The sequence below is a fragment of the Pyrus communis genome, chromosome 4 (genome assembly GCF_963583255.1).
Source record: "Pyrus communis chromosome 4, drPyrComm1.1, whole genome shotgun sequence".
Lineage (NCBI taxonomy): Eukaryota > Viridiplantae > Streptophyta > Magnoliopsida > Rosales > Rosaceae > Pyrus > Pyrus communis.
Window position 1 is genome coordinate 8014258 of NC_084806.1, and position 24103 is coordinate 8038360.

At 35.0% G+C, this 24103-nt stretch overlaps 2 protein-coding genes across 2 annotated transcripts; one reads left to right on the forward strand and one right to left on the reverse strand.

Annotated features, from left to right (window-relative positions):
* The first annotated feature begins 973 nt into the window (after positions 1–973).
* Positions 974–8580, forward strand: LOC137730476 (potassium transporter 5-like). The gene is made up of 9 exons (XM_068469466.1): positions 974–1142; positions 3524–3749; positions 5644–5892; positions 6073–6111; positions 6274–6534; positions 6630–6682; positions 6987–7101; positions 7205–7459; positions 7577–8580. Exons 1-9 carry the CDS (start codon positions 975–977, stop codon positions 8578–8580), a joined length of 2370 nt encoding a protein of 789 aa, XP_068325567.1. The 5' UTR covers position 974.
* Positions 8581–18217: 9637 nt separating this feature from the next.
* On the reverse strand, positions 18218–22403 carry LOC137731813 (probable protein S-acyltransferase 6). The gene is made up of 6 exons (XM_068471040.1): positions 21636–22403; positions 21262–21539; positions 20893–21075; positions 19982–20290; positions 19450–19683; positions 18218–19367 (listed from the first exon to the last, which is right to left on the reverse strand). The coding sequence occupies exons 2-6, from the start codon at positions 21400–21402 to the stop codon at positions 18915–18917; spliced, it is 1320 nt and encodes a 439-aa protein (XP_068327141.1). The 5' UTR covers positions 21403–21539; positions 21636–22403; the 3' UTR covers positions 18218–18914.
* Between the last annotated feature and the right edge of the window lie 1700 nt (positions 22404–24103).

Genomic DNA, 24103 nt, shown 5'->3' on the forward strand with positions numbered 1-24103 from the left:
TCTGGTACAACAAACGCACCCTTAAGGTATTGAAAATACCATTAGACTAAGAGGTTTTTTTTTTTTTTTTTTTTTTTTTGTCCGAGATTCGCAGTTAGTTGGTCAAATGCTTCATAATTAGCTGCTCAACAATATTATATTATCTATTGTCAAATGCTCCATAATTAGCTGCTTAACAATATTATATTATCTATTGTCAAATGCTCCATAATTAGCTGCTTAACAATATTATATTATCTATTACCAACTATTAGTTTAATACTACCTACGGTCTAAGTGGGCGATACTTTTTACTTGTAAAAGAGGTTTGATTCATAGAGATAGTGACTCAGTGCGATTCTCCTTTGAATGCTTAGTTATGTCTACTATATATCTTCACCCTTTTCTTTAGCGTACAGGATCTTCTCCCTTAAACAAAATGAATATAGAAAAAAAAATATATGGACCTGTCAAGAAATTCATTACGTTTGTAAACCGTCTTTGTACAATTCCTGCAGTACAAACAAAATAGATATGGAACTGTTTAGATCGGCACACTCAATTTAGTGCATGATTACCAAAAGAGAAATGGTATATCGGCTTGAGTTTTTTTGTCTAAATAGATGTTAATCGTAATTAGTGGCATAACACAAACTAATTGCCACATATGACAACAAAATTTAATGCACAAAAAATTACTGTAAATTACGAGAATATGCGACTTTGTGAGTTCAACAACGTGTGGTGGGCACTTAAAAAAACAACGTACGGTGGAAAACCTGAAAATTTTATAATTGAAACGATAATGATTAAATGAAACGTCTACAAAAATCAATTTGTAGGTTGATGAAGAATAAATAAATAAATAAATCAAGGTACGTAGCACGTCAGAAGTTGAATAAGCGTACCAACCGGGTCTGATTTTGCCTATAAAACGACACGCAATGAGTTTGTAGATGGACAAGTGCAGGAAGAGTAGTAGAAAAACAAAAGAGATGGCGGAGAAAGTGGCGATCCCGACAGAGGGGGAGACAGAAGAAGCAAAAGAAATAACGAACCAGCAACTGAAGGAGAGAAAAGGATCATGGGCAAAGTTGCGCCATGTCGACTCTCTCAATTTGGAGGCCGGAAGAGTGTCCATGAATGGAAGGCACGGCTCACAGGTCAGTCTAGGTTATTAGCTACCATGCATCATTTCTTTTCCAGGTCAAGGCTACCATGCATCATATTGCAGCATGGATTTCAAAGTTTTAGTTAATTACTTGAAATATTTTTACCATCTCCGACAAAGCATACAAGTACGAGAAGCAGATTTGAACAAGATCAAATTCGATAGAATAAGGTGAAATCCAACTTCAAAAATTTAATTGATAGTCTGAATAAGGTTACAATTTAAAAGCCAATATGACCAATGTAATGTAACATAACCCCAGAAACTTAATTGTATTCCAACTAATAAAATATTGAAATTTAATTGGAAATGAATTAAACATATAATTAAATATCTAAAACGTCATAAAATATTGAAATTTGTTGGAATCCGTCCACGTTTATAAAAAAAAATTTCCATGTATCTGGAACATAAGTTGACTTGAAATTCCCAACTAATACAGTTGTGACAGCTAGCCGTTTCAATTAAAAATTTGCCACGTTGTTTTTTAAGTTTTCTGTTGAGTAACCAGAATTTTTTATTTTCTGAATTCCAAATTTACCCCTAATTGTATTCCAACTTTACCCCTTCTACGCCAAACACCCACCTCAACCGTCGCCCTGTGACTCTGCCGGCGACACCCAATACCTTTTTTACTCTTCCCTCTCTTTCTCTCCTACTCTTATGTCGACATGTAACCCGATGATACTCACGGCACCCTCAGATCTGTTGTCGCCGGCCTCCGATTCAAGGGCTTGTGAGGTCAGCGCAATCCCCATCGGTTAATCCTGTTTTTTTTCTTATTTTAAATTATTTTTATATTTGATTGATCTAAAAAATAATAAAGCATGAGTAAAATTGTAAAGATGAAATTGATGGTTTTACGGGAGGAATGGTGGCAATGGTAGTCGGCGCGGATAGTGAAGAAGGAGAAAGGGTGGTGGGTCTATCTCGGGAACTGGACTGTTTCTTTATTTTTTTCAAAATAATTAACTTTTAAAAGAGTTATTCTATTTTAATTGTTACTTTACAGATGTCAATAAGTGAATACTGGGGAACACCACTTGCCATGCTTGTGTGTATACCTGTCATCTTGAAAAATTCCTCCACGTTCAGATTGGGTTGTTGCATAGCAACTTTTCTTGTAAATATAATTATTAAATAAAGTTAATTTTATTGTAAAATTAATTGATAATATAAAAATTAATTATCAATGATAAGCATATACAAAATTCATCAATGAATTGTCATGCCAAACCAAAGCTTTTAATCCAATTGCTCGAAAGGTCCTAAAGATCCATTTTCAAAATATGACAGTATCAAATAACCTTTTAAATCACAAATTACCAATTCTTCAATTTTTTTTTTTTTTTTTTTTGGGTGATCGCTGTTTTAGTTTTATTGATGTAAAATACCCCAATTTATGAGCAACAACAATCTCAACTATTCATGTATGGTATTATCTTGTTATGTAATACCAATATATAGTAGGGGTTTTTGGATTTTAGTGTTTAAATAAGATTCTGTTTAGATTTTAACATGGATGGTTTTATATAAGTCCTTATTAGGTTGTTTATTGCATGGCTTAACCAAATTCCTCATTCCATTAATGTAAAATATATCGTTGTACTAAAAATATATATATATATATATATATATATATATATATATATTTATAGCAAATTTACTATACATTTCTATCCATCCATAATATTATTTTTTTTTTTTTGGTGCTCCATCCAATCATATTAATAGATAAAAATTTATTCAAAATTCAATTTTTTTATAATTAAAAAAGTCAACAACAATACAAAAACAATTTATATTTAAAAAACTCATAGGTATGATTGTTCGGTACGTAGTTTTGGTACGACTATATCGGTATATAAGTTTCGGTACGATTGTATCATACATAAGTTTTTGTACGATTGTATAGGTATAAATTTCAATACGAAAGTCTCGGTACATAAGTTTTGGGGTATATAAGTTTCGGTACGAATGTTGATACATAAGTTTTGGTACAAATGTGTCGGTACGTAACATGCATATACATATATATAGAGAAATTCACGCACAATGAAAAATAGATGATAATATCTGACTTTTACTTAATAATAATTATCAAAAAATATTTTTATTGTTTATAGAAATAAATATATAACCTACGCACAAAAAGCTCAATAATTATTATAACCTAATTAATATTTGAACGTTAAAATTAAATACCAAGGATTAAGTTAGTTTTTAATTTTATACACGGTTTTATTCTAAAAGTAATCTTCTTTAGGGATTGAAATATAGAATTTTCTATATATAGTATGAAAAGTGATCAAATAGGTTGGTGCAAATAGTAAGACTTCTTCAAATTTATACTTTGATCCACTTTTGTTGCAGGTAAATAACTGGCATAGAACATTGAGTTTGGCATTTCAGAGCATGGGGATTGTGTATGGGGACATAGGGACGTCTCCGCTCTATGTGTATGCTACCACTTTCACTGATGGTATTGACAACACTGACGATGTTATAGGAGTATTGTCTCTCATCATCTATACCATAGCGCTCGTACCCCTACTTAAGTATGTCTTCATCGTGCTATGGGCTAATGACAATGGTGATGGTAAGATTGATACCCATCAAACTTTGTTTTAAGTGATGTGATGGTATTACATTTTTTTATATTTGACATCTAATCTCATTCATACATGGCTCGTATACGCGACACTTAGGCCTGACGTTTGTGTTGTGTTTTTTGCGCTCATATCGTTTTCATGACATACATGATCTTAATGGGTTGTGTTGTGTAACACTCGTTAAAATGAACAGGTAATATGATTTGACCTGGACTCGACTTGCTAATATTAACGAGTAATATGACCCGACCTGTTATTCGTTAAAGAAAAATATATTTCACTTCAATAAATAATCAAATGAGAAGCGTAACACTAAATTAGTATTTACATACTATATTGTCACATAAATATTAATTCAAACATAAAAACAGATTTGTCTTTCAAGTATTATATACCCAAAATAAGAGTTTAATGAAAAAATATTAGTACATTACTATAAAATATCAAATGTTCAAGGATATGCAAAATGAAGGGAGATTAAATCCTATGGCTATGTTGAAGTAAGATTTTTTTAATAGTTTTTAATTAATGTAGAAGTGTAAAAAATTTAATTTAATTTAATTTAAAAAATAAAAATAAATAAAAATAAAAATAAAAAACAAACAAACAAACGATTGTAATGACAAGCCCTACAACTTTTGTGGAGAGGTCAACTCTGAAATTCATCTCCATAATCCCATAAATAATAGTTTTTAGTTTAACCGTTAATTGTCGTTTACGTTTATGCTACATTCTTCTCACCGTTTTTTTTTTCTTTTCAAATTTTCTTTATTGAAAACATGATATTTTAGAAGACACAGAAAGATGAACAATTCAAATCGTTGATATCACATTTAGACTTTTACAGTTAATGAAAATATTGCTCTGAGTTTATAAAGTCTCTAGAAACTATATAACATCCCTCAAATTTCAATTGACCATAAACATCTGGACATGATATCAACGATCCAAACCGTCCATTTTTCTGCATCCATTAAAAGATCATGCCTTTTAAAAAAGAAAATTTAAATATGGTGAGAAGAATAGAGCGTATACGACAATCGATAGTTATATATAAATCTAGGGTTTTGGATTACAGTGTAGAATTTCAGTGTTGACCGCTTTACGAAAGTTGTAAAGCTTGTCATTCGAAGCGATTTTATAAATATATTTTTTTTTTTTACATTTTTCATATTTCTACACTAATTATTATGAATTTTTATTAATTAGGCACTCAAACAAAAAAACACTATTAGTGAGGGTTTAGAAGGTTTTAAAAATATAAATAACGATGTAATCATTGTTTAAGCGTAGAGGACGTAATCACGAGCTTCTATATATTCTTTTTACATTTTTCACTTGTACATTAATTATTATGAATTTTTATTTATTTTGAACTCCCCCCAAAATACTGTTCACGAGGGTTTGTAGGGTTTTAAAAATTCAAACAACGATGTATGTATCATCAAAGCGTAAAAGATATAATCATGAGCGTTTCCATATTTTTCACATTTTTCATACATATAAATTAATTATTATGAATTTTTTAATGTGTTGTTTTTTTTTTAATCACACTTATGTGAGATTAAATAATATGGTTGTTGTAGTAACTAGTAAGGTTTTTATAATAGTTTAAAATTATCAAACTACTTGTTTTCTTAACGGGTTGAAATGGGTTACTCGGGGATAAACCTGATAAGAACCCGGTATTAACGAGTTATTAACGGAGGACCCTACAATGACACGATTAATTAACGTGTTAACCCAAAACTAGTTATTTTTGTGTCGTTTCAATTCAGATTATCGGATCGTGCAAGAAATTACCAAGTCACCGTCATTAACTTAATATATTCATCATTAATAAATTACCTAAACAAACTAATTGAGTATATTAACTTGTAGGGGGAACATTTGCACTGTATTCCTTGATATGCCGACATGCGAAGGTGAGCTTAACTCCAAATAACCAACCAGAAGACAGGGAGCTATCTAACTACAAACTTGAAACACCGTCCAATGAGTTAAAACGATCCCAAAGCATCAAGAAGAAGCTCGAGAATAGTAAGATTGCCAAATACATCCTTTTCCTTGTCACCATTATGGGAACTTCAATGGTTATTGGAGATGGGGTTCTTACTCCTTGCATTTCAGGTAATTAGCTAGTATTTAAATTGGCACACAACCTTGGACTTCCTTACTTATTGAACAACTAATTAATAATAATACCTTATGGATAATTTATATACAGAACAGTATGTGGGTAACTAAATGTACAAATACTTTTTTTTTTTTCTGGACAACTGTTGACCCAAAGGTGTAATTTACCTGCAGTTATTTCTGCTGTGAGCGGGATCAAGTCATTAGGCTCAGGTACTAGAATATAATATGCAAAGAGCAGTTAATTACAAATATTCACACCAACATCTTGCGTTTGAAAAAAAACATGCACATATATACAAGTTTTATAGGGTTCCCATATATTTTCTGTTAGCGGTTTCTGACACTTGCTAACATTGACTGAGAACAATCCAGATGCTGTCGTGGGGATTTCTATAGCAATCTTGATCTTACTGTTTGCTGTTCAACAATTTGGCACTGATAAAGTTGGAATCACATTTGCACCTATTATCCTGGTGTGGTTCGTGTTCATCGGTGGCATCGGTCTTTACAACTTATTCAAATATGACATTGGTGTATTACGTGCATTCAATCCAAAATACATCATCGATTTCTTTAGAAGAAATGGGAAAAAGGGATGGGTATCCCTTGGGGGAATATTTTTCTGCATTACTGGTAAATATATATTTATTAACTCCTTTTGTATACTTTTAAATTACCTAATCTCCTTGTGAATATATGGATTTAACTAGTTACATAAACTAAACCAGGGGCCGAGGCCATGTTTGCTGATCTGGGTCACTTCAGTGTCAAAGCAATCCAAGTAAGTATTACCCTATGTACTTAAATTTTTTTCATAACGCCAAGAATTATTCCTGGATCGAATATTTTTTTTATGAAATAGGTGGATTTGATATTGGTTTCTCCTAAAGAAAACTAATTTTAAGCTAGAGATGAATAATTTAATAGTAGAGAAACTGAGTTGACAATGTCCAAAATTAATACACTAAATAAATTGGATTAGTAAGGAAAACAATTAAACAGTCTTCCAATCCCATTTCTCAAACACATTCTGCGAGGTGAACTCTGTAAGTAACCAACATTTTTTCACCGTAATACGTTTGCAGGTGAGTTTCTCTTTCGTCACATTTCCTGCATTAATAATTGCATATAGTGGGCAAGCAGCATTCCTCAGAAAGTTCCCAGGGAAGGTGGAGAACACATTCTATGACTCAATACCAGGTGATTATAGTTGCCCATATCAGAAATTTTCTTATTGTGGTTACAATTGACTATGATTGAACGATTACTTAGTTAACTAACTTCGTTGGGATGTAATATTCAGACCCTTTGTACTGGCCAACGTTCGTTGTGGCGGTAGCAGCTGCCATCATTGCCAGCCAAGCTATGATAACTGGAGCATTTTCAATTATATCTCAATCCCTAAGTTTGGGTTGTTTTCCAAGAGTTAAGGTTGTTCATACCTCTGCAAAGTATGAGGGTCAAGTGTACATACCTGAGATCAATTACCTGCTCATGGTTGCTTGTGTAATAGTCACTGCAGCCTTCAAGACCACGGAAAAAATTGGCAATGCGTATGGTAAGCAGAACAAAATGCATTATCTGAAGTTACTATCTACTCTAGTGTACTAACATTTAAGTTGTAATACAGAAAATTTATAGATTGCCAAATTGACATGTCACTTTCGTGATGCAGGAATTGCAGTGGTTAGTGTTATGGTGATAACAACATGTTTGCTTACTCTAATAATGCTAGTGATATGGAAAACTAGCATATGGTTGATTGGTCTGTTCTTTATGGTGTTCTTTTGTATCGAGGTGGTTTATGCATCTGCGGTGATGTACAAATTCGTTCACGGTGGTTACCTTCCTCTGGTCTTTTCTTTTTTCCTTATGGTAATCATGGGGATTTGGCATTATGTGCACCATCAAAGATATATGTTCGAGCTCAAGAATAAGGTTTCTAGTGAATACATGAAACAATTGGCCTCTGATCCCAACATAAAGCGTGTGCCAGGAATTGGACTTCTATATTCTGAGCTTGTGCAAGGGATTCCCCCTATATTTTCTCACTTCGTTAACAACATACCGTCCATCCACTCTGTTATAGTTATTGTGTCGATCAAACCTATTCCATTCAGCAAAGTGGCATTGGAGGAAAGATTTCTATTTCGACAGTTGGAGCCAAGAGATTACCGAATGTTCCGTTGTGTAGCTAGGTATGGTTACAATGACAGAATGGAGGAACCCAAAGAGTTTGAGGAACAATTAGTTGAGAATTTGAAAGAATTTATCCGCCATGAGCACTTTGCTCGTGATGGAGAAATAACAAATGAGGCAGTTTCAACTGGACAGTCATTCAATGCTGAAGAATCAGTTCAACAAGTTAACCAACCACGTCTTTCATCTGGGCGCATTCTATCATTCAATACTGCTAGGTCAACATCTAACGGAATAGTCTCTGCACCCGTCAAAGGAGCTGCCGAGGAAATGCAGTTTGTGCAAGAGGCTATGGAGAAAGGCATAGTTTATCTGCTGGGAGAGACAGAAGTGGTGGCAGAAGCGAACTCGTCATTGTTCAAGAGGATAGTTATCAACAATGTCTACAGTTTCTTGAGGAAAAACTTTAGGCAAGGGGAGCAAATCATGAGAATCCCACGGACTAGGCTTCTCAGGGTTGGAATGACCTATGAGATATGAGATCAGTGTTTGTGAATCTGTGATCTTAAATGAACAAATAAGTCTTGCTTTAAGAGTACTTTGGGGCCAAAACCGGTGTGAGGAAACTAGTGGTTGTGTCTTGTGTGGTAGATCTTGCATAATGTTCGTGTTTCTCAATATGTTAATTTGTGTGGCTCCGACGCCAATTCACAAGCAATGTATGTTCATGCATGCCATTGGATTAGCCATAAAATTGCTTTTTGTGAGCAATTTGGTTGCTGTATATTTTTGTAAATGTTTCCACTTGATGAAGATATTATTAAGTTTAGTTCAAGTACGTAGAATTCTTATAAAAACACACGCGCGCACACAAAAATATGGCCTGTATGACACAAAAATATGGCCTTTATGACACACAAAAATAGTCACTAGTCAGGGTCTGGCTGTAGTGTTTGGTTTCTTCTTGATTTTTCGGTCGGATTGGTGTCTTTTTTATAGGACTACTGAGCCCCCACCCCCTGCGCTTCAAGAAATTCTAGTGTCTTTGCATTTATAGATACTGACATGCGGGTGCATACATTCGGTGATTCATCTTTTTTTCGACCGAGTAAATCTTAGATGTTACTGGACACGGATGTATACAACCTACGACAACGCGACATTTTCCCTTAATGTGCCCCAAGAAATTTCTAGAACGTTATGAAGTTTTAGAATTGAATATGGACCTAGAGTATATAATCCAATTTCGAATTCCTTTCTAATACAATAATTCTTTTTTTAGGGTGGTGTTATCCATACTGATTTTTATCTTCTGCACATTACTCCTATAATTTTTTGTCATCGAATTAAATGAATTAAAGATAATGAAATGACATAAATTAACAGTGTGAAAAGTAAAAAAAAAAAAAAAAAAAAAAAAAAGATGTGTGGATAGCACAATCATTTTTTTTGCTATAACGTTCACAATGTACTACAATGTGAAAGGAGACCATTCATGATGTATAAACTCATCCATAAAAGGTCAAGAAATGCAAAATAATATGTGCAATTGATCAATTTACGCGAGTGCACGATTGATCCTATCACCGTACCATCGAAATCTCTGATGTTCATTTCAACATAACCATGGTATAGAATCAAAGTGTTGAACACAATAGCAAGCGACATGATCTTGCTTCAAAAGAGATGAGTGAGGATCCTTGCCAGATCCACTTTGTGAGGATCTCGGGGATCCTCAAATCACATCTATTCATCGTACATCGTGCGGTCATAAATCATTGTAAATTTTTTATATTTAAAATTGAATATAAACAGTATCTAAAAAAAAACTGACCGCACAATGCACGATGAACGAATGTGATTGGAGGATCTCCAGAATCCTCATAAAGAGGATCCGACAAGGATCCTTTCTCAAAAGAGATTATCAATGATACCAGTAAGAAATTTGCTGGCACTAGTAAAAAAACACCCTTGCATGACGAAATTTTGCATGATGAAACACAAATCGTCGTGCAAAGTGACTTTGTGCGACGAAATCTTCGCGCAAAGTTTTTACAAAAATAAATAAATAAATAAAATATTTTTTTTTAAATCTTTGCGTGACATAATCCAAATATTTCGTCACCTAAACCAATTTATTTTCGTTTTTTATTTTGTACATATAACACTTAAGAAATTGAACGGTATATATATTTATTAAGTAGCTTTAAATTAATTATTTTAGTTCGTATCGGGTTTTTGTTAGAAAATATATATTTTAAATTGATGATCAAATTAGTTCACTATACTCATATAAGGTCAAGGCATGTACCTGTAAAAAATCATCAAAATCGGAGTTGAAATAACTGTTAAATCGTGACTTTTCATTTATAACCGTCGAAAAGTTTTGTCCCATTCCTTGGTCTCTGAATGTTTGTTTTTTTCGATTTCTGGCATATATGATCTCGAAATATATACAAACAAGTTTGATGGTTGGATCGTTGAAACTAGTTTCATAGAATGCGTATCCCATCAAAACAATAGATTCACTAACAATTAAGAGTTTATTTATACTTTCATTAAATATCTAGTGTAAATATTTTAAATTGAAGATCAAATTCAGTCATTATATTCATATAGGGTCAAGGAGTGTAGCTGTAAAAAAAATCATCAAAATCGGAGTTAAAATAACCGTTAAATCATGATTTTTCATTTATAACCGTCGAAAAGTTTTGTCCTGTTACCAAATTTCTGAATGTTTATTTTATGTGATTTTTTGCATATGCGATCTCGAAGTATATACAAACAAGTTTGATGGTTGGATCTTTGAAACTAGTTTTATAGAATGCGTATCCCATCAAAACAATAGATTCACTAACACTTTGAGTTTATTTATACTTTCATTAAGTATAACATAAGATTTTGTGGTATCCACTAGTGTAAATATTTTAAATTGAAGATCAAATTCATTCATTATATTCCTATAGGGTCAAGGAGTGTAGCTGTAAAAAATCATAAAAATCAGAGTTAAAATAGCTGTTAAATTGTGATTTTTCATTTATAACCGTCGAAAAGTTTTGTTTCGTTACTTGGCCTCTGAATGTTTGTTTTTTGCGTTTTTCGGTGTATGCGATCTCGAAGTATATACAAACAAGTTTGACGGTTAGATCGTTGAAACTAGTTTCGTAGGATGTGTATCCCATCAAAACAATAGATTCACTAACACTTAAGAGTTTATTTATACTTTCATTAAGTATAACATAAGATGTTGTGGTATCCACTTGTATAAATATGTTAAATTGAAGATCGAATTCATTCATTGTATTCATATAGGGTCAAGGAGTGTAGCTGTAAAAAAAAAAATCAAAATCAAAATCGGAGTTAAAATAACCGTTAAATCGTGATTTTTATTATAACCATCGAAAAGTTTTGTTCCGTTACTTGATCTCTGAATGTTTTTTTTTTTTTTTTTTATTGAGATTTTTGGCGTATACAATCTCAAAGTATATACAAACATTGACGGTTGGATCATTGAATGGTGTGTGTGTATTTATTTATTAAGTCGCTTTCAATTTATTTATTTTGTACGTACAACACTTAAGAAATTGAATGGTATATATATTTATTAGTAGCTTTAAAATTATTATTGTAGTTTGGATCGGATTTTTGTTAGAAAAATATATTATTGTGGGTTTTATGTAAAAAAAGTTGAATTTGAAGGGAGCAAAGTCACATTTTCAGTAAACTTTATAATAATTTAAAAAAAAAATATGTATATACACACACACACATATATATACATATAACTTGTGCGACGCCACAATGGAGTCGTTGTGCAAAAACCAATAGCGCGACGTAATAATGCAAACATGCGTCACGCAAACCAATTTATTTATTTTATTTTATTTTATATTATAAATTTTAAGATATAGTTGTTTTCACAAGTTTTCATTATTTTTTAAAAGCTTTGCTCGACGAATATCAATATTTCGTCGCCTCTTATTTACTTTTTATTTATTTATTTTTATATTGTTAAACTAAATTATTCCTTTATTATTTTCTTTGCGCGACGAATACACATTTGGTCACCTAAACCTTATTTATTTTAAATTGTAAAATAAAATAATTTTATTTTTTATTATTCATAACAATTATTTTTATAAATATTTCGTCGTGCAAAATCCTTAAATTTGGATAGGAGCCAAAAATGGGACACGCGAGTTTTTGTTTTATTTTTTTATTTTTTTATTTTTTTTTAAGACTTTGCATGATCAACACTTCGTCGTGCAAAACTCTAAAAATTTTGGCGGGCACCAAAAATGGGATGCGGAAAATTTTTGAATTAATTTTTTTTTTTTTTAAGACTTGTAGTATCCCACATCAATGGGGTGAGGATTGGTCCCTGGCCTCATTTATACATGCCCCTCTCTTCCTAGGATGAAGCATTTTGGGTAGTGAGGTTCTCTTGCCCAGGAACAAATCTGTGAGGGTATGGCCTAAAGCGGACAATATCGTGCTACGGCGGAGTCGAATGTGACAATTTAGTATTAGAGCCAGACTCACCGTCCGTTCGGATGTGTCGACAAGGACGTCGGTTTCCCTAAATGGGGTGGATTGTAGTATCCCACATCAGCGGGGTGAGGGTTAGTCCCTAGCCTTATATGTACATGCCCCTCTCTTCCTAGCATGATGCATTTTGGGTAGTGAGGTTTTCTTGCCCAGGAACAAATCCATGAGGGCGTGGCCCATAGCGGACAATATCGTGCTACGTCGGAGTCGGGATGTGACATTAAGCGACCAATATTTCGCCGTGCAAAATCCTTAAATTTGGACGGGAGCCAAAAATGGGATGTGGGACTTTTTTTTTTTTTTTTTTTTTTTTTTTAAGATTTTGCGCGACCAATTTTTTGTCACGCAAAACTTTGCGCAACCAACACTTCGTTGCGCAAAACTCTAAAAATTTGGACGGGCACCAAAAATGGGACGAGGGAAATTAAAAATTAAAAGAAAATTCAGACTTTGCGCGACCAATATTTCGTCGCGCAAAGTGATACGGTTTTTAAAATCAAAATAACTCCTCCACCATTTTCTCAATGTCTTTCTCTACTCTTACCTCTCCTCTCTCTTTCCCTCTCCCCAAATCCGACCTTCTCTCTCACACTCACTCCTCTTACTTAATCTCTCATCTCTCTCTTCACTATCTCTCACTTTCACTCATTCTTTCATCTCTTTCTCACTATCTCCTCTAATTCTCTCACATTCACTCCTCCCTCTCATTCTCACTCACTCTCAATCTTGCCAAAAGGTATATTCTCCCCAAAAAAAAAAATTTCATTAATATGTGTTTTTGGGGTTAGTTTTGATTTTGTGCAGGGTTTGGGGTCGAGTTTAGGGTGAGGAGTGAAGTTTGGGATCGGATTTGGGGTATACCAATTTTAGGGAGATTATGCCAAGTTAATTTTTTTGTTATTTGACCATATTTGTTTTTATGTAGGGAATCGTCGAGGCTTTGATGACTAAAGTTGAGGATTAGGACGCTATCGAAACATATCCTCTACCACTACCACCACAATAGACTTGTATTAGGATTTTATTATTGTAATTTGTTAATTTATGTGTACATTTTGAATATATATATATATATATATATATATATATTTGATCACTATTTTTCATATGTAATTTTATTTTGAATATGTCAATTTAAATTAAAGTAATTAAAAAATAAAATCATACAATTAAATTAAATTAAAAAAGTAAAAATTTGAACAAATTAATATAAGAGAAATAATCAAACAAAAGGTCAAAAACCTCACGACAAAATATTTTGTTGCGCAAAATATTAAATTTATTTATTTTAATTAAAAAAATTTAAAAACAAAAATTTTAAAATTTGAAATATTTCGTTGCCCAAAGCTACTTTGCGTGACAAAGATTAATTTTTGTCGTTCAAACCCAATCTTCACAAGCTTTGAGCGACTAAACTTTCGTCGTGTAAGGTTTTGTGCAGCGAAATTGTACTTTGCGCAACAAACTTATTTCGTCGCGCAAAGTGTTTTCTGTAGTAGTGTGGTCAGACTTGCTCCTAAAGCGAGTGTGGCAGCACTGACGGAGCCAAGTACAAGGCTAAGTCTAGAAACATAGTATAAATTTCTTACTTCAAATTATTACTTTCAGGTTTACTATTATATAACTTTATGTAAGCAACAAAAGATTAAAAAATTGATTCGTATAATAATTTTAGCTTAGCCCCCTCACCGAATAATTCCTTACTACGCCATTATGTGGCAGGACTTGCTAGTTGTCAGCCATGCCTACAGTTTCTTGAGGAAAAACTTTCGGCAAGGGGAGTAAATCATGAGAATCCCACGGACTCGGCTTCTCAGGGTTGGAATGACCTATGAGATATGAGATCACAGTGTTTGTGAATCTGTGATCTAAAATGAGCCAAAACTGGTGTGAGGAAACTAATGACTGTGTGATAGATATTGCCTAATGTGTTCTCAATATGTTAATTTGTGTGGCTCCGACACTAATTTACAAGCAATGTATGTTCATGCATGCCATTGGATTAGCCATAAAATTGCATTTGTGAGCAATTTGGTTTATATATACACTTGGGCTAAGCCGAAGGCTTCAAAAATCCATTCTTTGCCTTTGGCTTAGCCCAAGTGGTAAGGATGAATACTAGTTTCATGGCATGCAATTCTGGACTTATTGAACGAATAAATGAATGATGATTGTATCCCTTAACATTTTTCTTGCTAGAGAGATCAAAAACATTTTAATTTGCATGCAGTCCGTTCTGCATTGAGCGGAATCCAATCAGTAATTTGTGTGCTACCACTTTTGTGCACAAAACATTTTACTTTGCGTGCAGTCCTTTGTGCAAGCAGCCATGGAGCACCGGATAGCACATCTGCTGGCAGAGGCAGAGGTGGTAGCAGAAGAGAACTCATCGATGTTCAAGAAGATAGTTGTCAACTATGCCTACAGTTTCTTGCGAAAAAACTTTGGGCAAGGAGAGATGAGGTGATGGCAATCCCACGGGCTTCTTAAAGGTTGGGATGACCTTTGAGATATGAAGATTTCTCAGAGATTAGGTTTGTAATATATGTGGAGGATGTTTGATTTGAACTGGAACATTTTAACGATATGAAGTTTTAGGCATGTTCATCCACATTTTAACGAGTCGGATCGTGGGCAGGTTCAGTTATTGAGTTTGAGATTTGAGCTCTAGATGCAGCCGTACATGTCACGTTAGGTGACTCCGGCTGCCAGATTACATGTTACATGATTTATACCTGAGCACTTGCATTTCATTATGAGGTTTCGACATGGCATATTCTTGAGCATGATTGACATATATATATACTTTACGTATATATGTTTATTTCTGGGAAGTATACAGGTTTTACGGCGAGGGGTTAGAAAGTATTTTTATAAATGGTTTTCGAAAGCTTTGTTTTTGCCCACTCACACGTTTGTTTTGCGCCCCTCCAGGTTCTAGTTGAGTAGCAGGTTCGGTGGTTTCCCAGAGGGCTTCCCGGCATTTCTGAAAGACACTCATCAGTGTAGGGTCACCTTCGGGTGTACTATTGTCGAAACATTTCTTTTGGACTGCTGTAGACTTATTGCTCTGAACTTAGCGTCTCACTTACGCTAGCACTTGTTCTTAGTCCTTGTATGCTAGTTTTTAAATTTTTCGCATTTTTTTTATTACTATTCTATTTAGCTTCCGCACGTGCACATGGTTACGTCACCTCTGTGTGACGGCCAGCACGCCCTGATCTCGGTCGGGCTGTGTCAGGCTCCCTGGCCGTGCACTGCCGCACGCACAGCCGCCAGTGGCGGCCAACCGCCCCGACTTACCGGAAAATTCAACTATTTCTAAAAATTCCCAAATTTTACAAAAATGAAGATCTCAAAGAATATAGCAAACTTTATACCTGTGGTCAAGTCCAATTTGGCCTGGAAAGGCTCCAATTTGCCCCGAACCCACCGGAAACCCTATAAATGGGCGGTCTCGATTCGTCACCTCCGATACTCCGCCGCCCCTAAAATTGTTTGGGCTTTATTCCAGACCTCAATAGGATTCTATTGGTGATAGTAATTTGATGGAATTGTTTCAGAATTGGGGAATCGAAGACACGGACCCATCGTACCCACCAATGCGGGTTACACTAAATCAAATCCAATTCCCCAATATTTTAAGTTGAAATTGGAAGAAGGGGAGTCACTGAGTCGAATGAAGAAGGTGGCGATGTCCAACTCGCCAGAAAAACGCCGGAATTGGCGTCGGAGCTTGGTATCTCGGACCGGGTCACGCAGGTTAAAGAGGATACCTCATTTCCTTCTCTCCGTCTCTCTCTCCTCCTTTCCCTCCTTTCCTTCTTTTCTGATTGGGCCGTGCCCAATTCCTTCTCTCACAGCCCGCCACATGGCTCCATTCCTCTCTGCTCCAGAAGATCTAGAGCCCTCCAGAAATTGGCCAAATGACCATTGCACCCTTTTCTTTGCTCATTTATCTCTTCTTCGTTATAACTCCGTTTCACGAGCAGTTTGCACGCATGTGTTCGTGAGGTCGAGCTCTATTTAAAAATATAAATTGTGACCTAAAAAGGTCGACGGATTTTAAATAATTAATTTCCAACTTCAAACTTCGTAACTAGTTTAATTTAAAACTAGATTCAAATAAATTAATATACTTTTCAAAAAATAACATAAAATCTCGATAACACATTACGTAACTTATAATAATTTTCAGAAACAAAACTTTAAAATTTCCCAATTCTATTTCCATAATCATAAATCAATTTATTTTCAATTTTCTCCACATATTCATAATTATGAATATCTATTTCATATATTTAAATTTTTCAGGGTATTACAAGACATGCAATGGAACCTAAAACTGGCACTGAATTTCCAATGATTTTGGACGATGTTTTGAAAGGAGAAAGCAAGTTGGTGCTTGTACTTTTGTTCTTCTTCAGTGCAAGGCAGCCATGTTTATGTTCAAATCTTCACAGTTACATTACTATGATTTAATATCAACACTCTTTTGAAGAATCATTAGAAACATACTAGTTTTTAATTTTTGAAAAATAGTTAAATTGATGGACATTTTAGGAATATGGTGGGTGAGAAAAGAGTGTTTTATTTTTTTTAACTTTTTATGAGGGGTGAGATTATAAGATGGGGTGGATAAATAAGGTTGTGGGGTGGGTCTAGCAGCTCTCTATTTTTATACCCAACAAAATACATTCATTGTTTTTTTTTTTTTTTTTTTTTATACTATTAGATGTGGCTATTTAATGACGAAATTAGTATTACTAAATTATTGTGCGTCAATTGAATGAATATAATTTTTTATTTTTGACGAAGATGAATATAACCATTAATTGATGAGAAATTCGTTACCCGGTAGCGGTGAGTATGGTTATGGATAATCCCCGATGATTAATTTACAGTTATGGATATAGTTAATTCTCGTAGTTATGAGAATGAATATAGCATTTTCGTCCCCAAATCGAACCGTTGCCATCCTTAGTCTGAATTAAATAAATCTTCCAAATAGAGCCCAAAAGTCAGAAGGCTCCTTAACCCTAACAAGCTAATCTGGGGACTACACTATTTCCCTCTATGAACATGCATAAAACTTTCGACAAAAACATTCTCTATCACTATTAACTAGAGTAACCTTAAAAAATGGCTTGTAATAAGAGTCATCTACGGCACCCGCGTAAATTGCTCGATCTCTAGCAGCAAAAGCTTCCGCATTTTCAGCGGAACACACAAAGCGACCATTATACGTCAAACATGCAGCCGCTACCCTTGTACACACTCTCCTAACTAGATTCCTGAGGGCCTCAATGGTTAAACTTTGAGAGATAAAAGTTCATTATGTTTGTACCTTACTTCATTAATTCCCTAACTACCAAGCCAAGGTCAACTTTATACCTAAGGGTTCGTGTTGAGACACCACTACCAAAGCATAAGAGTTTCTCTCCAACCAGGAGGCCAACCACAATGTTACACGTGTCAACATCAGAATAAAACTCCCAAGAGTCCCACATCAACAACGGACGAAAGCATGAGACTCTCCTCAACTATAAAAGGAGACCATTTTCTTACAACTAATTCCTAACGCTATTATTCTACTTAACCCATTATTAGAACACACTAATGATAATTATGCTTCAATCTTTGTATTATGTAAACTCTACATTATTAATGAGAACTCCTCTACCCTCGTGGACATAGCCCAACTGAAGGTGAACCACGTACATCTTGTGTTTGCTTCTCTATATCTATCTCTTTATATATTACCTACACTAGGTGACCGAAACAACCTTGCAAAGGTCACACCTCGACACTTTACGTTGTTCTAAAGTCAGTTTGATTTTGTGCATCACCAATCTACATATTACACAAAGTTTCACAGGAGAATGTTTACACATGTCTAATTTCTGGGAGAAAAATTAGTTTCAGTTCTTTCCAACTTAAAAAGGAAAAACAACTCACATAAATGTCTATGAATCTTGAACCCTCGCATGAACCAAATCCACCACCGGACCTCTAACCACAATCTACAGGCTTTTCCGTTATTTGATAAAGAATAATGTATAGAGTAGATGCGGACCTTAGTTTCGCTGAAAACGTTATAGCACTACACTTGACCCAAAGTATCCATAAAGGCAGTTTGATTCTATGCAAGTTCCTCTTCCTACTTATCTGAATCAGAGCTCTTATTCCTACCATGGAGAACTGGATTGTGATAGCGTCCTTCCAACATGGGAGTTCAGCACTATGTCGGTAACCAATTACGATCCTCCAGGTTAGCAGCTGTTACCTTGGCTGTAAGAGTAGAACATCAATTTCTAACCAATAATTTAGCTCTTCAGATTAATACTCCCTTCAATTTTCTGTCTGTCTGTTGAACCATGTTCCATTCCAAACTCCGCAGCCAACATTTGTATATCAGGTGAGCTCCCCCAGTTGGCATTGTGATCCCATTTTGTACGTCTTGGCTGGGTCTCACACCGCTGCAATCCACCAACACTATCAATCTGAGTTTGTATATCCTCCAGATCTTCAGCAGCAACAGCTTTTCGTTTTCCCATTTCTATGTCAGAACTTGCTTTGGGCATCTCTGGGCTCATGGGATGGCCTGATGGCATTGAAGTGGTGTAGACAGAAGAAGTATCGCCCTTGACCACTTCCCTGAAGTTATGTTTAGATCTCGGAATTTCAGAGAAGAAGACTTCCGTAATATTGCTAAAACACCCACGATTGTAAGGGTTCATCTTCAGATTGTACCGATACCGAAAGTTTTCATATGTTGTCTGCACACAAGTGGAAATTACCTCTAAGAGAGATAGAGAGAGAGGGAACACCAAGCAGCAACAAAGGTAAAGAGCAACGAACCTGATTAGTGAGGATTAAATAGATATGGAATCCTGTGAGACCTCCAACAAACCAAGCAGCTCCAAATGTATAGAGAATTAGAACTCCTGAAACAGGTGACTTTGAAAAAGCTCTCCAGAGACTGCAATGGTAATAATCCATTATCTGCATGATGTTTACCCAGCAGAACGCAAAGACATAGAGACACAGAACGGTCGTGGAGCACACAAACATGAAAAAGAATCTGTAATTCCTCTGTAAAAAAAAAAAATAACTTTAACAGTGTAAGGACTATGAAAAGATAACAACGTATCCAACAAACACTTGAGCTAAAGATGAATCGAGTGTTGGAAACTCACAACCCTAGATGCATGAACCGTGCAAGTAGTGAGTGAAAGACATTCAACTTGACAAGTCACAACTAAGAGATTGGTTTGATTCTGCTAAAAGGTTGTACCTTATATCATATTACGGAAGATAAAATTAAAATTCGAAAATTGAATAACTCTGTAAATTCCAGCTAAAATGCTAGTTCAATCAAAATGAAGCATACTTTGCCAATGCATTGCCCCACCCATGGGCAATGGTGATCAAAACGATCAACGCAGTTGTTGCATATAGAGCAGTGAGAGCATCGGGGTGGGCGATATAGCATGCATGTTTGACAATATTTGGTTTTAACTATCACGCCGTTAATGATAACTTCTTTTGTGGGTGGTATGCCTGGAGGCCCATTCTGACTTCCTGGCCAATCAGAAGAGATACTAGAGACATAGCCGTCATCTTCTGGTTCTGGAGGATGCAAGCTGCGAGGAATAATGCCAGGATCTCTTGCAGATGTGATCAAGAGAAGAATCACAACCTGCACTAGTTGATAGGCCAAAAATCTTCAGTTATAAATACATCCAAAAGTAACCTTCAGTTATAAATACCTACAAAAGTTCACCACTGCAAACAACGTAAATTCTCTTCAAAGAAAAGTCGAGCAAATAAACTTATTTCACAGCACCAATTTGATCAAAATCATACACTAACAGATAGGACCGACTCGTTTAACGGGTTCTAACAATTGGTGAGTAAGACCAGGCAGGTCTTGTTGCCCTCCGCACTCTTCATGGATGAGTGGCAAAAATGAAAACTTGACCAACATCAACCCAACGTGCAAAACATATTATGATTTCAGAACATCTCTACAAACCAATGAAACTACCGATTGTCTTTGCCTTAAAGCGGAAATAAATCTTTAAGTGCACTTGTGCTCCATCTGAGTTTCAAGAATTATATTATCATATTCTGGTGTCCGAAAAACAACAATATGATAGTTAACTCAAATAAACCTTGGTAATAAAATTGCAAAGTATATGGCTGGAAATTTCTCCTCTTTTCTCTCAATTTTCCTCCTACCGTGACATCTTTGATAGTTGTAATAATTGAAAAACAAGTTGTCTAAGATGAAGAACTCACATATACTGCTAATACTGGACATAAAGCCACAATAAGAATGCCAATGTAGAGCGGGAGTTGATGAATTAGTCCTTGCGAAAGAAAGGCGCAAAACAGGATCACCGGAACCACAATTAGGGACACAGTAAGGAATAATGACCTCGAATCTGGACCCAATATAATTCTTCCATTAAAGCAAAATTTCTGCAAGAAATCAGACGGAATCAGTTCATTGTAAGGCCATGAGGGCTTCAATCCAAAGACAGCTGAATCTACGAAATGCGAGGATTACGAAAGTAAACTGATAGATATATGGATTTGTATTCATCTTCTGTTGTTTTTACATGCAATGTGATTAATATTAGATGTCTTCACAGATTAATCACCTACATTGTTTCCTTTCCAAACTTGATAAAGCAGCAGGGACGGGCCAGGGGCGTCAATAATCCGACGGTCGGAGTCAGAATGCTGAGGCAGAGCATTTGCGTGCATTCTTTCCTGCTGCGTTCTGACCATGTCGTTATTTCTCATGGCCCCTCCCTCCCTACAATCCCTCCACCTCAATGCATCGGATTCTGACCCACCAGCCACCGTACGATCCGCCGCTCAAACAAGCACCCCAACCCTCAACGCCCCAGTTCGGAAAACACAATGCCCGTCGCATCCAACTAGAATCAAACACACCCAGATTAACAAAATAAAAAATGCTCAAAAATTCCCGAACCGATATTCATTTTTCAGAAAAAATGAAACCTTTGACGCACCTTTTTGCCGGTTTGAATTTTTCTTTTCTGGGTTTTCGACGGGGAGGAGAAGAGAACCGAATCCGAAGTCGCCCGAAAAGTGGGGAACGGAGAAGGGTTTGGGTTTAAAAATTCAACATTGTCAGGGGATTTTCTGTTCAATGCATTTGAAACGCCATGAAAGCGATCAGCTTGGCTAGAAATCGGAAAGTGGGTGTGGATCGGGGACGAGGCTCGAGTCGGAACCGGTTGCCACCAAACCCAAAGAGGTGTACGAAGAGGTTGGGTAGTGATTAAAAGTCCGTCCGAGAGGGAAATGATCTCTGCTCCCGTGGCGATTTCCCTCCCGACGTCTCCGATCGCCGATTTTTCCGAATATTTTTTCTTTTTGCCCTCTTTTTGTATATTGAATTTTGTTGTTGTTTTTTTTTTTTTTTTTGTCGGGAAAAAATATGAGCTTAGACAGAGGACAGGAGGATGACAGGTATGAGTGAGGAGAAGGGATAGAAGGCAACGTGGTATTCGCCGGAGCTTTCTCGTACTGTAGGACGTGGCGGACTCTCTCTGCTCATACGAGGAATGGAGCTTTGTTTTCCCGTTTGCCACGAGGCACCAACTATAACTGACACGGAATATCACATTTGATTTGTGTTCCCAAAAGTAAAAGGAAACGAATCATCACTTTGGCCAGTGTTGGTACGCTTTTGAAGATTATGTTTGTAAAAGTTTAGTTAAATTAGAGATAGTTTATCATTCATATGTATCAAATAAATATACGATAAATCTTAATTTTTGTTGAAATTGTCAATTATCCACTACTTACAGCTTATTAAACAATTTTCATTTATTTGATTTTTAGTAAATATGATTCTTAAGTTAGTACGTAAAAAATGAAGAAAATTTGATTATGGTAGTCCTTAAATGTTTGATGAATGCCCTTTTTAATTGGGCCTTCGGCTAGGCTCCCCAAGCATCGTAATCTTGGACGCTCGTTTTCCCTTTAGTTTTGCTTTGTCTTTTGCCTTTAACTTTTTCTTTAATTGTGTGATTTGATTTGACTTTATTAAAATAAGCATAAGACACATCATAAGGATGCCCTATGCATCGATTTTGAGCCTACAAATTTCAGCGGCAAGTCGGCAGCAAATCACATTCCTAAAGTTGTCAATGTTTTTCTGGTGAGGCAACTTTTTTCTTTTCTTTATTTTTGGAGTTGATTATATGTACATGTCATTGCGTTATGCATATTTTATGAAAATTTTAACAATTGTAAGGATTTATTAGTTTTTATTTGCATTTTTTAGATTACTCAGTTGTATGTATCATAGAGAAAAATTATATTTTTAAAACATGCTCCATTTTCTATTTGAAAAAAAAAAAAATTGGTTGGAAGGCATGAAGACTAACTCAATAATGTTTATTTCTTTATCAATTTGTTTATGTGTTTGTTGTGAAACAAATCAAAATTATTTCTTTCTACAAAGTTATTCAATCCAAATGGACCTTGAATATATTGCGTATGCATGTTCATGCATGTATGAGCAGTCAAGATGAATTTGACCATAAGATAGTAGCCTCTATTAATGTACGGGAAGAGTGATGATTGATAAATTGATTTCAAACTTTGACCAGTATTCGGTTAAGAGAGTATGTATAGAGAGTTGAACAAAAGTAAATTTGACCACTCATGTATTGTTTTAGGAGAAGAGATCTTCTTCAAATCTCTTTTACCAAGGTCCTCGAATCAGGTGATTCGAATCTTTAAAATTTTATCTAACGACTCACCTATTTTAACCTCAAGTTATAATAGGCCTTGGTAGAAAAGATCTGGAGAGGATCTCTTCTCTTGTTCTAGAAGAGAGATTTTCATGTGTCTAGAAAACGAGTCGATGCATCATCTATTATTATATAAGTGAAAGAAGAACTAATGCATCAGTTGAGAAACACTTGAAAATAATTTTTTTTCCACTTATTTGGAATTATTTTTATAGGAAACACTTATAAGTGGTTTCAGTTCACCAAAAACATTTTGAAATATTTTATTTATTTATTACAAATGAAATTATTAGTCTAAACTACACTAAGGCCCTGAGGGGAGGGTTTGAAATTGAGATACAATAAATTGAAAAAGAACGTCCTGATTACCAGACTAATTTATCACATGTAAACATTTTTTAAAAATTACTTGAAAGTGTTTATCCATTACCTAGAAGGAGTTCGAACTTTTTTTGTTAAACGCAGCTAAAAAAACGTTTTATAGTTTTTACATAAACAATCTCAATGAATGTGAGTTGCAATGTATGACTAAGATTAAAAAGTTTTAGATGATTGCAAATTACAATAATGCTTATATGTTATAACAAAATGTATATTTCTTAGTTGGTATTATTAATTTGGTACATGATGTGATGTGAAAGGTCCAAAGGGGAATAACGAAAATGAAACGGGAAGGAAGGGAAAGAGAGTGTCAAAAAGCAATTCCATGACTG